At 41.2% G+C, this 17,141-nt stretch overlaps 2 protein-coding genes across 2 annotated transcripts in view; both read right to left on the bottom strand.

Moving 5' to 3' along the window:
- The window catches only part of LOC145397280 (putative glutamate receptor), a 286,711-nt gene that overhangs the window by 87,914 nt on the left and 181,656 nt on the right, over positions 1-17,141 (bottom strand). The gene's annotated exons all lie outside the window — the stretch shown is intronic.
- LOC145397229 (ionotropic receptor 21a-like) overlaps positions 1-17,141 on the bottom strand; it is a 45,899-nt gene that overhangs the window by 24,291 nt on the left and 4,467 nt on the right. The window contains exons 3-7 of the mRNA XM_080270425.1: positions 16,556-16,701; positions 16,154-16,247; positions 13,086-13,238; positions 7,829-7,973; positions 1,722-1,879 (exon numbers count right to left, since the gene is read on the bottom strand). Coding sequence (XP_080126551.1) covers positions 1,722-1,879; positions 7,829-7,973; positions 13,086-13,238; positions 16,154-16,247; positions 16,556-16,701 — 696 coding nt within the window. The remainder of the gene's footprint in view (positions 1-1,721; positions 1,880-7,828; positions 7,974-13,085; positions 13,239-16,153; positions 16,248-16,555; positions 16,702-17,141) is intronic.

Below are 17,141 nucleotides of genomic sequence, written 5' to 3'. Positions count from 1 at the left end.
CGGCTCTCACTCTTGACTTGTGTCCTTCCAACTACGTCCAAGCTTCACTTCCGTACGTTAGAGTTGGTATCACAATACTGTCATGTAGTAACTTTTTCACTTCCATGCTCACTTCCCTGTTTCTTATCACTGCTTTCAAAGAACCAGCAACCTTTCTTCCCTGCTGTACCCTTTCAAGCACTTCACCTTCCAAACCTCCATCCTTACTCATCACACTACCCAAGTACTTAAACGTACTCACATTTTCCAATTCCTCACCATCCAACCTCGCTGTACATTCACTGACTTCACCTCTCTCAAAGACCACTGACACTATTTGTCTGGCGAACCCTTGCGAACTCTGTAGTAGCAGAGGTATTATGATCATTATTATTATTATTATTATTATTATTATTATTATTATTATTATTATTATCCTCGCATAAAAAAATGTAATGTCACTCAGGGATGAGTGAGGCTGGTCACTCTCATCTTAAATGTCGGGACCAACTGCCTAGCCCCGGGCTCCTACGCTCCTCATGGGGCAATGTAGGATTGGATGATGGATGGATGGATGGATTATTATTATTATTATTATTATTATTATTATTATTATTATTTATTTATTTATTTATTTTTTCATTCATTCATTGATCCATCATCTAATCCAATGCTGCCCCATTAGGAGCGTAGGAGCAGGGGGCTAGGCAAGTTTGTCCTGACATTTTAAATAAGAGTGACCAGCCTTACTCATCACTGTGTGGCATTACAATAGCAATAAACTCCAACTACCTCTTGGATATAAACCTGCTCCGGCTCAATCCGATTGGAGTGCCTTAGTTGCCCAGTAAACTACCAGGAGCCATTATTTGGTTATATGGTTACTGCCCAGCGTAGTAAATGTTTCCTGGTGTACAGGAAACCATTTGGCTTGTCACTCAGTGTAGAGTTACCTATAGACACAAGGAAGAGGAATGAATATGGGAAAGAAAGACAGAAGAGGATGGATGGAAAGAGGAAGGAAGAGGGGAAAGGGCAGTCACCCGAGATCAGCACTGCATCGACTGAGTGGATGGTGAGTGCCCCTAACAACCACTATTATTATTATTATTATTATTATTATTATTATTATTATTATTATTTATTAACATCAATAGTAGGCTAGTAGTAATAGTTGTAGTTCCAGCCACAGGCCTATCTTAACTTTAACCCAACTGATTGAAGATCAGAGCTGCTGCTCTTCTGCAGTCCACCATGCTCCTGTTGAAGGGACAAGGATGGGATTGAAAGACGTTTGCATAACCGGGCAGGTCCACTGCCCAGGCGTCCCTCTCCAGTACTGCGATCTCCATCATCACTGTATAGTATACGGCCATTAGCTGTGATGTTTGTCTCCTGATGATTTGCAGCATGCCAGATGCTTGCTGTTGTTGCTGCGGTCTCAAGTTTATCTGAACGTGAACCCTATGAACTGCAGACTAAACTTTCCCTTCTCCTGTAGTTCAACATTCGTCTTTCGGGGAGTAAGGAGAGAGATGAGGAACGCCTACACAACCGGGCGAAGTTACCCGAATATATTTGTGCCATCTGGGAAAGGCTTTCTCTGTAGCAGAATCTGAGTCACTTTCATGAGACAAACAAAAATCATTCCTTGACACTGTTTGAGTGAAAGGCACTAAACCCCCTAAAACTGCAGTAAAAAGAGTTATCGGTGACACACAATCGATTCTGTCATTATTTACCGCATGGTCAAATGGAGCACTGAAATGTTGGTAGTCGTCGCGATCAGAGAGAGAGGTGATGTAAATGTTGGCAATGCCGAGGTCAGCAGCGCCACTTCCAAGCATGCCAACCAAACCATTCCAAGTCCCGTTAGGCAGTCGCGTACCCCAAACCTCACCTGTTAGGACATTAATAGTAAGATATCAGGTGGGATTATGCTAGAGAGATGATGAGGTTATTTCGAGTCTGTCTATCTATACCCAGACCCCTCAATCCCGTAAAAGGGTGGCCACAAATAAATCGTCTCCATGTCGCTTTCTCCCATGCCATTTCGCTGCCCTCCCTCCAGCTCACACATCCCGCTCTCATATACCTCTCCACTCCATCCCTCCATCTCATCCTCAGTCTCCCCTCCCGCTCCCCTCCTCCACTTCACTCACATACATTCTCGTCGTTATTCTTTCGCTCTCCATCCTCTCTACATGGCCAAACCACCTCAATGTCTCCTCACGCCGTTTGTCACATCCACACCCACACCACAACACTCCTTTACTTCCCCATTTGTCAGTTTCTCACCATGTAACTCCACAAGCTCCTCTTAAATAAGTAATTTCCACTGCTTTCACTCTTGACTTGTGTCCTTCCAACTAGGTCCAAGTTTCGCTCCCCGATGTTAGAGTTGTTATCACAATATTACCATGCAGCGTCTTGTTTACTCCCATGCTCAGGGCCCTATTCCTTATCACTGCTTTCAAAGAACCATCAACCTTTCTTTCTCGATGTGCCATTTCAAGCACTTCATCCTCTAAACATCCGTTCTTACTCAACATATTACCCAAGTACTTAAATACACTCACATTTTCCAATTCCTCACCATAGCACCTAATTTTTCTTGAATACCACTCCTCCACTCTTTCCTAAATTCGCCTTTAGATTACGTTTCTTACTCTCGACATCTCATTCATCAAGACTTGCAGTACCCGTCCGTCCTCACTTAACAATACAGTATCATCTACATACAAGAGAACAGGAAGTTTCCAAAGGCTGCCCTCTCTCATCAGGGCTGTTCCAAAATCCACTGCCTTACCTTGGATCACTCCATCCATATACAAACTGAACAGCCGTGGAGACATGGCACATTCTTGTTTCAATGTAACATTGAAATAGAAAAATTCACTTCGTTCACTATCCACATGCACATAGTCTTAGCGCCCTCATACATACTCTTCGAGGCATTCAAAAGCTTCCCATTTACTTAATATGTTCTTATTATTTTCTACATCCCTTGTCTATCCACTCTGTTGTATACTTTCGCTAGATCCATTAAGGCCGCATACAACCTCTTTCCCGTTTCTATAAGCTTTTCTATTAAAGACCTTAGGATGAATACCTGATCTACACAACCTCTTCCCTTTCTAAAACTACCTTATTATTCTCCAACTAGCTCCTCTGTTATTTCCCTAACTCTGTTAATACGTATCCGACCATATACTTTTCCTGTTACACTAAGAAGACAAATGCTCCTATGATCACCACAAATTTCTTTTCCCCCCTTTTCCCTTGCACAGGAAAATAATTATACCCGACTTCCAATCCTCCAGGACTCGCCAATCTGCACGTCTTCCACATCCATTCTTCTACTATCTCTTCCCAATGCTTCAGCATTGCACCACATACTCCATCAATTCCTGGGGCATTCTCCGTTTTGACTCTAATGCTTCCACCACTTCCATCCTACTGATCTCTTCCTCTCTTCTCACATCCCTCCTCCTCCCAGCCATTCCCCACCCATTTATACTCGTACTACTTTCATTCTCTATGTTTAACAATTCCTTAAAGTGTTCTACCCCTTTTGTCACTTTTTCTCCTTTTTCCAGTAGCAATCAACCATTTTTTTCTTTCACTCCTCTACTACCATCTTTACCACCGTATCTAACGCTCTTTACTTCCTTCAAGAATATTTTCTTACATTCCCTTCATTTTATACTCAAATTTCTTAATTCCCCATCCACTCTCTATTTACTAATCTTTTCACTTCTATCTTTTGCTCTACCTACAGCTCTCTGTTCCAGTCAATTCTGAATTTCACAGTGTCATGCAGGGATATTACAGCAAATCTTGTTAATATTTTATGAATCCGTATTCCCCGACCCACAGTATAATTAGTAAATTAAATGTGCTGAGTATTTGTTTTCTTCGAACAGTGTTGATGTCAGTACAAGAATAAAACAATTTTTTTTTCTATTTACAGTTACAAATAGCAAATCAGACGCAACCGACCGAGTCAGAATATTATCCCTCCTATCACTTCACCTCAGGTCAGTTCAGTGTTGGTTCACATGCCCCAATTTAGGAGATAATTACTTTAGGTTTTAATAGGCCTCTCATCATTCTGTCTTGACTCGCACTGGGACATCATATATATATATATATATATATATATATATATATATATATATATATATATATATATATACCTAGGCTGCTTCCCCCAAGGAAAGGGAGGTAGCCGAGACAGTCCGACACACTCCCCATTTACTCATCCATTCAAACACATTCATTCGCATCTTAGCCTCAAAGGGGAGAACGAACAGATCCTCACCGCACCACATCGCACAAGGGTCAACTGCGCAATGCAATCAGTGACATCCGCAGCAGGGCCCGACAACAGAGCTGGTTTACCCCTGCCACATCATAACAGACTCATCCCCTTACCCGCACCTGACCTGACTAGCTGATCAGACCAAATGCGGGAGAATATCCCATCAGGGCTGCGTCATCACTTATTCATTCACAATTTCTCTCCATTTATTTCTGTCACACACAGCCACTCTTCCTTGCTCAACAGACATCCCTCTCGCATCCAGCGCTCTCTTCACACTGTCCATCCATCCTATTCGTGGTCTTTCTCTCAGCCTTACGCCTCTCACATCAGATCTAGTTATCTTTTTCACCAATCGCTCATTATCCATTCTCTCCATATGTCCAAATCATCGCAACACCCTCTGCTCAACTCCACCAGCCATCTCCCGAACAACTCCAGTTCTCCTTCGCACTTCATTATTTCGCACTCGATCCATATGCGTCACTCCACACACACTCCTCAGACACCTCATCTCCAACACATTCAAACTTTTCCTCTCTGCTACACCCATATTCCCTGTTTCAGCCCCATATAATGCAGTCGGTACCACAGCACCCTCATACAGCCTTCTCTTTATATCCATTCTAAGCGAATGACATCTAAACACTTTTTTCATTCCTCCCAGCACCTTTCCTACTTCATTTATTCTAGACTTCACTTCTGCATCTATTCTTCCACCCACAGCAACATGTGACCCTAGATATTTAAAACACTCTACCTCCTCAAGCAACTCGCCATTCAAAACTATATTCATCCCCCTACCATTTAGCAACCTCGTACACTTCATTACTTTACTCTTATTCTCATTTACTTTCAATTTCCTCCTTTCACACACCCTTCCAAACTCCTCTCTCTCTCTCTCTCTCTCTCTCTCTCTACTATATCTATCTGTCTATCTGTCTATCTATCTATCTATCTATCTATCTATATGTGTGTGTGTGTGTGTGTGTGTGTGTGTGTAGAAAAACTCCTAATTAAAACAAGCAGATTTTGTTCCTTCCAAATAAAGCCGAGGAAAGATTAAAATTAAGTCATCTTGAGAACGCTGGACATGTTGGTTAAAGGTCGTGAGAAAATGAATGATTGAAGAAGGCACCCCTTGACCTGACCAGTTTGACAGATGAAGACAGAGCGTCTAGTCAACACTTGCATTAGAAAGCAGAACAAAAAAATGGTGAAAATACAGTACGTATAGATGGGTGCTGCATTCCCACAGTAAAGGAAAGTGGAGAGTAGTACTAAATTTCAGAGGAACAGTGAACACCAGGAGAGAGAGAGAGAGAGAGAGAGAGAGAGAGAGAGAGAGAGAGAGAGAGAGAGAGAGAGAGAGAGAGAGGCTGTGGGGAACAGAGAGGTTTGTTGATGAGATGAAGAACGGTTGACTCCATCCTGTTTAGAAATGCTGTTTTTTATAAACCTTAACTTCAGGAGCTAGTTGGAGAAGAATAAGGGGAATTTAGGAAGGGAAAAGGGTGTGTAGATCAGATATTTGTTCTAAGAAGTTTAGTGGAGAAGTATCTAGAGAAGGGATAGAAAGTGTATGCTGCCTTCATGGACTTGGAGAAAGCATATTGGAGAATAGATAGGCAAAGTATGTAGTAGGTATCACGAATATATGGAGTGGAGGGAAAATTGTTGAGTGCAGTGAAAAGTATGTACGAAAGAGCTAGGGCTATGGTGCGAGTGGATGCTGGGCTGAGTGAGTTCATTGATCTAAATGTGGGACTGAAACAGGGATGCATGATGTCTCTATGGCTGTTTAATATATATTTGGATGGGGTTGTAAAGGAGGTGAAAGGTAGGGCAGTGGATGTGGAGGTGGCCCTAATGAATGATGGTTAGATGTGGAAGATTCCGCTGTTGCTGTTTGCTGCTGATACAGTATTGTTGAGTGAAGATGAATGGGAATTGAAAGGTTTGGTGAATGAATCTGGGACAGTGTGTAGGAAGAGGAATCTGAAAGTTAATATAAACAAGAGTAAAGTTATGGTGTTTGAGAGGACTGAACTCAAAGAATGCATAGTGAGGTTGGATGGTCAGGATATGGAGAATGTGAGTGCATTCAAGTACCTGGGTAGTGTGATGTGTAAGGATGGAAGTTTTGGGGATGAAGTGCTTGGAAGGGTACAACATGGAAGGAAGATTGTTGATTCACTGAAAGCGGTGATGAGAAATAGGGAGGTGAGTATGGAAGGTAAGAAGTCACTGCATGATAGTATTGTGATCCCAACCCTGACGTATGGAAGCGAGGCGTGGACCTTGCAAGAGGGGAACAAGTCAAGAGTGAGAGCAGTGGAAATGAGTTACTTGAGAGGAGCAAGTGGAGTGACATGAAGGGACAGGCTGACGAATGAAGAAGTGAAGGAACGTTGTGGGGTGGATGTGGATGTGGTTGAGAAGATTAGGAGAAATACACTGAGGTGGTTTTGACATGTGGAGAGAATGGAGAATGAAAGACTGACTTGGAGGGTGTATGTAGGTGAGGTGGAGGGAGGGAGAGGGAGGGGACGACCGACGATGAGGTGGAGGGATGGAGTTGAGAGGTATATGAGGGAGGGGGAAGTGAGCTGGGGGGATGGCAGCCAAATGGTGGGTGAGAGAGTGACTTGGAGGCGTTTTGTCTGCGGCCACCCTTTGCGGGATTAGGGCGTCGTGCTATAGGTAGATAGATAGATAGATAGATAGACAGACAGAACTTCAGCCCCACGCACACACCTGAGAGCTGTGCTCCATACAGGGAAGAATAAGGTTTCCTTACAAAGTCGGCAACTGATTGAGAGGAGATAGTGTACTGAGTCAGTCCAGCACACCTAATCTCCCCAAAGATCTTTTTGGAGGAGAAGCAATGTGAGCTTCCCAGTACATGTCACGAGGAAAAAAGAAAATACACCAAGGATACTGCGAGAAGATAAAACCTGAGTTTAGTGAATCTGGATGTAGCTCGATCGCCATGTGCAGTAATGTGTCTAGTTCGAGCTGGAGGAACTTTTTTTTTTTTTTTTGTGAAGGGGAGGAGGCATCTAAAGTAATATTTCATTTTCTGGCAAGAAATAAGAGACAAATCAGAGATCAGGCTTGCTACAGACTGGCCCCGGGGCTGCTGTAGTGGCTGGTTGAAAGGATTATGTCAAGAGGGCCTATAAAATGAAGGATAGTTTCATCAGAGTATGAACTGATAGGGCTAGACATACTGTACAACTCAAAAGGTAACCATACATAAATGGCAGAAGTTTGTAAAATGACGAGACTCTGATAAACAACGCTACTGGTGTTTGTGGAAGAAGAACAATAACCAATATAATGACAGCTATAAACTGACCGAAAAGGAAATTTGAGATGACGGCACGAGAAGAGAAATAGGAAGCACAAAACATTAGGAAGGCATACAACTAATATGCAATAGTGGATATACTCATATACAGGGAAATGGTGCGTCTACCAATGGTATCACAAACCGAGGCTACACAGGCTCCAAGTACCCACCTGGAGGAACCTCAACAAAGTTGACGGTGAAGTTGGCAGCAGCTGCGAGTGCCCTTAACACCTCAACATCACGGCCATATAGGTATGGACTGCTGTCGCTGCTACGCTTGTATAAAACAACGGGTGGCCACTCGAACGTACCCACCTTCTCATCCAGTTTTGGCAGCCATTAGGAGAGAGTCAGGTAAGTCATGAGTTATAGTTTCTGCTCACCCTTTTTCCCTACATACCTGGGGTGGGATTCTCAAACATTTACGATGTTTTTCGCTGAGACTGCAAGGAAAAGTGAGTGAAAAATTTTTCTATGTCACCTGTTCCTCCTACAAAACACATTTCTTAGTTATTAGAAAAAAATTTTCGTAGAGCATAATTATGCCATCTGCATGATAAACGGTGAAACATAGAATGAAGAATTTTCTATTGTCTTTACTTCCTCCGGCCAAAACAATTCTAAGTTACGCCAGGAATTGCCAGTAAAAATGTTTGAGAATTCCATCAGTGCCTGTCTAGTGTCAGTGTAATAGCTCAAAGCTTTCTTAAACTGCACGAGCAACAGTATGGAAGAGCTTTGATAAGCAATAGATGCTTGTTCAGTGCGCAACCCTACTAAGACTAACATTCAGTCAAGAGTGTGGGTAAAATGCCCAGGAGAAAATATGTCTCACGTTGGAAAGTATCAGGTACCAATTGACAGAGACGTCCTCTTATTTGTAACCATATAACACACCGAATAATCTGTGAACGGTGTAAATTTTATTTCGAAATGCATACTAGTGCCTAAATTGGAGAGAGAGAGAGAGAGAGAGAGAGAGAGAGAGAGAGAGAGATTCAACATAGCTGTTCTAGATCTGCAAGAAGGTAAAGAAGTACCACGATGGTTTGGGGATGCCTGAGAGAAAAGAGCACACCGGAAGGAATGTAGGCTAATGCTGATAAAAATAAGGATGAATAGCCTGCACATAAGTATGGAGTAGTTTTGCCAGGGTCCTTTGAAGTGACAATCAGTGTCCATCAGAGGACATCATAAAATTACTTATCTGTTGATGACCAAAGAACATAGTTAAGGACCTTGAATTAGAATATAATGTTTGCTGATGAGGTGGTACTATAATAAGAGTCCAGAGAGGGAGTGACAGGGAGGAAATGGGAAAGCTAGAGGCCTTGGACGCCTCATGACTGAAGATAAAGAGAAAAGCGTAATACTTGAGATATAATATGGATAGTCAAGGAGATGAAGTCCACTTTTAAGGGGAAATAGTTAAGAAGGTAGAGAAATTCAGGTATTTAAGATTCTTTGCAAACGCAACTGGAGATATAACTTTAAAGTTAAACAGGTAATTAAGAGAATAAATTGGGGAAGGTGCCGGGAGTGCGATGGTATAACAAAATATTTTAAAGGGAAATTGTATAAAACTGTAGTGAGGCCTACTACAATATATAGAGCAAAAATCTGATAAATGAAGGAAAGACTAGAGAGGAAAATGGATGTGGCAGAGATGAGAATGTTACAATGTGTTGATGAAAGCATGAAGAGATTAAATAAGTAATGGTTTTGCTGGTGTAGCGACGAAGGTTACTGAGGTATCGAAGAAGACACAAGAGGAAAGGCTCCAATGGGAAGAAGAATATGCTGGGACAAAGATGTTGGAGGTGGAGGTGCCGGGGCAGAAAATACGAAAAGGAGTCGGAGCAGGAAATGGAGTGCGTAGAGAGAGATATGAGCCAGAACTTGTCCATGGATCGTGTGTGAAATAGAAGAGCATGGAGATGGATTTCATAGGTCAGTTACCTTATCTGAGTGGTAAAATCTGCGAAAAAGAGGATATGGTGAGGGAGAAGTTCTTCATTGTTTCATACTTCCCATTGAAAGAAACAAGGATACATCAATGAAAATAGAGAAAACTATCACAAACAGGTTAGTCTCAACTGCTGGTAATGTATAGTAACTTTCTGTACGCAGTTAAGGTCCTAAATTAGGTAACCTTCTCATGACTGAAGAATATTGATGCAGTATTTTATTCCAGCTAATAAAGGACGATTAAATTCAGTTGAGCCTAAGTCATGGTGGCCCCAGGCTCAGTGTTGTTGTCACTGTCCCTCTCATGGTCGAGACAATTAGAGTCAGTTTGCTTTCATCTTAGCTTAGTTGCTGGTCAGGTGTTGTCAGACAGAGGGGAAATATGACTATTTTTCCTTCTGCTTAACTAGGCCTCCATTTTCGTTTTTTTGCAGCTTTTTTCAAATAGCTGTGGCAGAAAAATACAATGCTACAATTCTGTATATATTATCAGTAGCCCTTGTTTGTGACTGGCATTATAATTTAGTGTCAATGTATTCTTACAAGTTAGCATTGGAGATACAAAGATGGGAATTTCAGGACAACTTAGAGCAAAATGAGTATAGTAAAAACGTCGACTCCTTCCTACCTCATAACTAAAGCTCATCGAATTACACGTAACAATAAATCAATATTAAAGTTGTAAGGGTGATCCAGTTCCTACAGATGAAAACAGGCTAAATTTAGTATTTCACTGTAGCTAAGGCAGATGATTTTATCAGCTCAGTATGAGACACAGGATTCTGCGAGCGTCAACATGGTTTTAAAAGAATATTATTTAATACAGCATGCATTTTTTATTCTTTAATTTTTGCTTATTCTTTTGTTTTTCCGTCCTCCGTTGTGTTATTAAAAAAAAAAAAAACATGAGCGCACACAGATATTTATAAATGCAAACAAAAAGACAGTAAATTTGGTCAACCCTGTCTGTGTGTTCACTTTTATACCACCACCAGTTTGGAAAGGCATTGCTTATTTTATTTTTCTTGTTGGCAGACGAGTTTATTAACCTTTTATTGTATGTGTCCGACTCTGGGGATAGGCTTCAGAGCCTTTTCCCAAGCCCTAGCAGTCCTCCTACATACCATACACCTCCAAATTTCACCACTTCGTCGCTAACACCCATCATCCATTTTGATGACATGCGAGTTCTGTCTCATACAAGACTGGTGTATTGGTACTTCTTCACGGGCGTATTATTAAGACATGTTGGTGGTTCTTCAAGTAAGTCAGTAGAGTCTGCTTTATGAAACTCAAATCCTTCAACACTTCCCTGCCCTAGGGGCGATTCAAACCTGGGTCCATTGCGACTGCATGCCACCTCTCTACCGATTCAGCCACCTCAACGTTGTGTGGTGAAGGGGTTGATGGAGTCACATCAAACACCTCCATTTCTAAGAGCTCATCTTAAGCTTGAATGCCATCTATATTTAGCAAAACTTAAAAACACTATATATCATTATTGTGAAGATGTAAACAACATCCCAAGTCTCTAATTCTCTGCTAAAAATAATTGTCTGATATCAGCTTGACTGGACTAAGTACGTGAGGTATGATAATGAAGATAATGTTATACATCATTATTTTTATCCATCTCACAACAGTGACTTTTTATATTATTCTTACTTTTAGATTATATATTCCTCATAAGGGAGACCTTTCAAGCTATTCCTGTTATATGACAAAAGGCCATGAGGATAGTTATAGACTTGATAATGTGCGTACGGTGTTTGCGTTAAGTGTCTGCAGCGCTGACCGCTGCAAGGACGCTTTCCTTGGACACTTCAAGAGGGGTTCTCTGACCGTGTTTCCCAGTGGTAAAGGCAGCTGGCTATAGTTCTAGCAACAGATTTCGGGCATCAGGCTCCTGACGAGGGGCTGGCCAGTGGAGCGGTTGGTTCTTAGGTGGGTGAACTTAGTGAATTGTGCTGGCCACTGAGACGTGGCCAATCAAACACTGTGGCCTCATCTGCAAACCCAGATTAAAACTACTGTTCAACTGTGTCAGCAACTGAGCTGTTGGAAACCAAAATACAAGAAAAGTCTGACATTCACCGCGCTGTCGCGGGTATCATAGCTGAGGAGTCCCAGTCCCAGGCTAAAAGTGGATATTTCCATGCTGGCCAACTGAATGCTGGAGCGTAAATTGCGTCACCTCTTGTTCCCATGTACTCTAATGCTGTGATCGATGCTGTCAGAGAAGGTAGCAGATTCAGTTAAACTGTCGTTCTACGGGTCAATGGAGTCGAACTGAGGGCTTCAGTCACGAGACGACGCAAGACTGCTGCTGATTTTTTTTTCCTCACTCTTTGTAAGGCAAACGGACGCATCTTGCCAGCCCCGTGAGAGTACTCAACAAGAGGTGGTAAAAATTTGTCCAACAGGTCATCTCTCTCGCTCCTTGTTCAGGCCTTATTCTGAGAATCACTATGATCGACTTCATTCTGAACCACCACGAGTAGCAAGAATATATCGAAGACATAATGGCAGAGAAGGTTTAATATACGAGTATAAGCACTGATCACGTACGTACCTGTGCAGATTTTAAAGCATGTCCGGGAAGAAAAACTGTATGTAAACAAGAAGAAAATATCTTAGTAATGAATGTAATAATTTACAGGTGTTGTCTATGAACTGGAATACTGTTACTGGCCGATCACTAATCTGGGATTTTATTGTGTGAAGCCACTACTTCTGACAGTGTGAAGTCTATTCTCGGGGAACCGGCCATGTGACTGTTGATCTTAGCCACGACTTAGCTCACCCATGTGTTGATACAGCTGCGACTCTGTTTGGAGCATGGTGTATCAGCAAAGATAAGAGTCAACTTGCATCAAATAACGAAGAGAGGAAAGAGGCGGAGCCGAACTCAAGTGATGAGGTGTGCCCCCATTGAATGTTGTAGCTAGTCCCAAATGAATAACCTCGTATGACCACCCTCTTGAAAAGATTATTAGAATTAGATATTATCCTAATGCTATAGGACACCGGAGGACAAAGAGGCGAGGTTACCAGGATCATGAAGAGAGGCTTGAGGTGGTAGAACATTTTTCCTCTCTGGACTCCAGCCTACTCTAAGTCTCTTTCTTAGTTTATTGATGTAGTGTAAGAAATACTCCAAGACACTGAATCGTAAGGTAGAATTTTGTATTTAACTTGAACATAGCAGCTTAATAACGCAACTGCCCCCATATAGTACTCTATTAGCTAAAGTGTCCGACTGATTTTGTCTAAGCAGGTTTGTAAAAGAATCTAATTAGATTAGAAGTGTCCCACTGAGCATTTGCATATTATATAAAGAACCTTATTTTATGATGTGCTGTGTAAAGATCGGTAAAGTAAGGTTTATTTAAGTGTCATTGTCAATGAGTTGACCCTCAGAGTAAAAAATGTCCCTGCACGGTCCGTAACAATACTTACATTGACTATGGCCTCTTGCAGGTTTGAGATCTTATTAGGAAAGAGGTGAGGTGTCCGTGTAAAGTGTGACCGCCGCCACTTTGAAGCAAATGCCACATTTTGCCTGGCATACAACTGGTTTATGTACACGCGCCACTCACCCTCTTCTTCGCTCTCAGTCTGAGGAACTTACATGAAACAGTCATGATTGCAAGCATATATATATATATATATATATATATATATATATATATATATATATATATATATATATATATACTGGCCACCCTGAGTTTACACAAGAACAAAGTTTCATTTTGGTCATCTCAGGACTATCCTGGCAGTTTTTTCTTCTTTCATGGAACATTCTGACTGCTTATGTTTACTTTATTTTTATCATTTTAGCTTACAATTATTCTGGCCATGCTTATATCCAACGAGATGGGGGTACAACGTCGTCAGCCTAAACTGTATAATGAATATTACATATTGGAAGGACATTATAAAAATGGTTAAAGAATACAAGAATGTAATAATTTGTCAACACAAAGCCAAATGACAAAAGCTGTTCATTAATTCCCATTTTAAATCCCTTCAGACTCTCGTCTCCCTTCTAATGATGAAATCATCCATTCTAAATATGTATAAGATTTTAGTTCCATTAAAGTAAGATAAAGCCATGACGTCCACTGCCACAATATGTAAGAAAAACGACCCATGTCAGGAGCACTTCCATACAGTCATTATATATTTTCCCTCCCTTGTTAATACTTTCTCTCAACTTCCGTTCTCTATATTTTTTACCTTTTCTCATATTCACCTACGACTATCAATGTATCACTTGTTTATTATTACAAACACCATCCGACAGGCAATACTATCACAATAGTTGTAAGCATTTTCAGTAGTAATACCACCCTTTCCACCGAACTTAATCTTTTGTATTAGACATCGAGGATCATGTGAAATAAGAGACACTAGCAATTAATGAATTTATAAAGAGCCGATTTCTATGTTGTTACAATACAGATAGAAGGATAAACAGCATACATAATCCCATGAAACGCAGGTATAAGGACAAATTTATATATACTCTATATCGTGCATATATATATATATATATATATATATATATATATATATATATATATATATATATATATATATATATATATATATATATATATATATATTCGTATCTAACTGTGTATCTATCTATCCATCCTTCTATCCATGCATCTATATCTGTCTATCTATCTATCCATCTGACTCTATATCTATCTGTCTGTCTGTCTGTCTGTCTGTCTGTCTCTCTCTCTCTCCCCCTCTATCTATCTATCTATGTATCTATCCATCCATCTTTCTATCCATCCATCTATCTATCTATCTGTCTATTTACTTATCCATCTGACTACCTATCTATCTGTCTGTCTGTCTGTCTGTCTGTCTCTCTGTCTCTCTCTTTCTCTCTCTCTACACACACACACACACACACACACACACACACACACACACACACACACACACACACACTTTGGTGATTTCAATGCAAAAGTTGGCAAATCAAAAAATGGAGGAGCATGTATGGGAAAATTTGGAGTAGGAGAAAGGAATGACAGAGGTGAGCTAGTAGTAAGCTTTGCTGAAATGTATAACATGAGGAATGAACACATTCCTTCACAAAAAAATGGGAGGAAAAGGACCTGGAGGAGTCCAAATGGGGAGGATTAAATCGATGAAGTCTTCATGTGGCAGCGGGAGTTTCGTGTTGTACAGTGTTATTTTCTCTTCCAGTAGACTAACTGCCTTTTCTTCAGGGATGTTGGTGAAGAGGGATGTTAGGTCTCGGCCGGGCTTAAAATTTCCTCAGAGTGATTGAGGTGAGATTTACTTATAGTTCCAAAGAGCCTGGGTAAGTGTTTTGCCAGTGTGCCTGGCAAATGGTGTGGGACACTTTCGTTCCTGATGTTATGGGTCTCATTGGGATGCTGTTCTTGTGAGTCTTTGGGAGGCCATACATTGTGGCTGGACTTGGGTGGTCGGGTAGCAGGTGCAACATCATCTCCACTTCCGATATTCTCGGAATTTGTTTGGCTTCTGCATGAATTTTCCCGTTTTGCTCTCCGCTTTGGATCTGTGCACTTCGTTGTATGCCTGGGTATCAATGAGGAGGTTTTTCATCTTGTAATTTTAGTCTGAGGAGTCCATTATCACCACGTCTTCACATTCACTGCTGTGGTAATCCTAGCTGTGTCGTCCACTGAAAGGTCACGTAGAGCCTGAATGTATGTTTGCAGGACACGGCTGTTGTTTTGGGCAGCTGTGAGAAGACCTTGTATATATCTTTGCATGTAATTTTGTGTTACTAGGTCGATGTTCTTGTTGGCTCTCGGGATGTCTATTGTGAATCTTAGTCTTTGGCCTAGAGCTTGTTTCCACCCAGTTGAGTTCCTGTAGGCAGGCTTTAGTGTACTGTATATATAGGAACACGGTTCTGATAGATGTGACAGCAGTCTGGAGAAAACGGGAACAGGGAGAAATGTTACACTAAACACCAGGCAATAGAAGCCTTTACCTCTAACTGGTGCGTTGATTGACCAATTTCCCAGGCACACTAGCCATCGTGTGAATTGAGTGAATGGGGATGCTTTGCAGATTTTAATGTAAGTGTGTGTGTGTGTGTGTGTGTGTGTGTGTGTGTGTGTGTGTGTGTGTGTGTGTTTTATGCGTCCGACTCTTGGGATTGAGTTCACAGTCCTTTCCCTGCGGCTCACGAGTCCTACGTGCCACATACCACATTCATTCACATATTACTGCTTCAGCTTATATAAAACAGCCATACATACCCTATTCTTGCTAGGACCGTCACAGTCAGGGATGTTGTTTTTATAATGTTTTAATGGATGTTGTTGAAGATAAGTGGTGCCTGTTTTGCCAAATTTCCGTTCATAAGATTGTTCCCTTTTAGAGTGTGTGTGTGTGTGTGTGTGTGTGTGTGTGTGTGTGTGTGTGTGTGTGTGTGTGTGTGTGTGTGTGTGTGTGTGTGTGTGTGTGTGTGTGTGTGTGTGTGCAGTTATATCATACCGCACCTTCACTAGACCTACGATGTGCTGGGTTTTCCTCCCCTTTGTGGTGTACGTAAAAGTTTCGAGTTCTGCAGCGCTGAGCCCGACAACGATATGCCTGAAAAGATGAGAATATGTTTATCGTGAGAAGCTGTTAACGCAAAATAGAAGCCAATTTTTGAAGAGGTGTTTGTCAAAAAGTACCTTTCATGATATATAATGAAAATTGGAGTTGTTGATGTGACAACTACAAAATAAATATTTTATATGCCGTAACAGTGCAAATCGAAAAATTAAAACGTTCCTGGTGACATTTCAATCTTGTCCTGATATTTAAAAAATAATGGTATACTCTATCGTCTTAAAAGTCTACAAAGAGATTCAGTACTTGGAGACTCCAGTGATGTATAAGAAAGTCCTACTCACTTGCCATAATAATCCCAGGCTTTGGGATCAAGATTCCCAAAGGAAAGCAGTGGCATAGGGTTGTGCAGCAGAAAGACGTAACCTCGACACTGGCTACCTTCCCAAACCGCTGTTAGTAGATCTTCTGCCTCCCGAACCACCACTACCTGATGGCATAATGCTCAGTTAGTCAGATTTATTACTAGCATTTGTCAAGGCCATATTCTGTTTCTTGGGATGACGTTGGAGGGATTACTGTAAGCAAACATTTATGTTTTAGAATACTGTGGGAAAGGGAAGAGAGAGGGTGAAGGGAAATTTAAAGATCAGTATTCAATGAACAGGAAGGGAATGAGAGAAGAAATATGTAAAAATTCAGTAGTATATTTCCTTCGATAGCTCTTTGTTTATTCATTGGGAATGTGAATTGCAGGTCTCCACTAATAAAAGCAATGCATAGGTAAAGACCAAGATAGGCTCTTGTATACGGTATAGCTTTAATATCATGATGATACAGCTATTAATTAACCAGCCTCAAAATAGAGGACAGCACTGTACACAGCTCTTTTCTGTGTTTTTATGATTATCTCCCCCCCCCCCATAAACT

The sequence above is a fragment of the Coenobita brevimanus genome, chromosome 40, assembly GCF_032717465.1.
Source record: "Coenobita brevimanus isolate Jiangsu-jjx chromosome 40, ASM3271746v2, whole genome shotgun sequence".
NCBI classification, from domain to species: Eukaryota; Metazoa; Arthropoda; class Malacostraca; order Decapoda; family Coenobitidae; genus Coenobita; species Coenobita brevimanus.
This window is presented reverse-complemented; position numbering and strand designations above follow the sequence as displayed.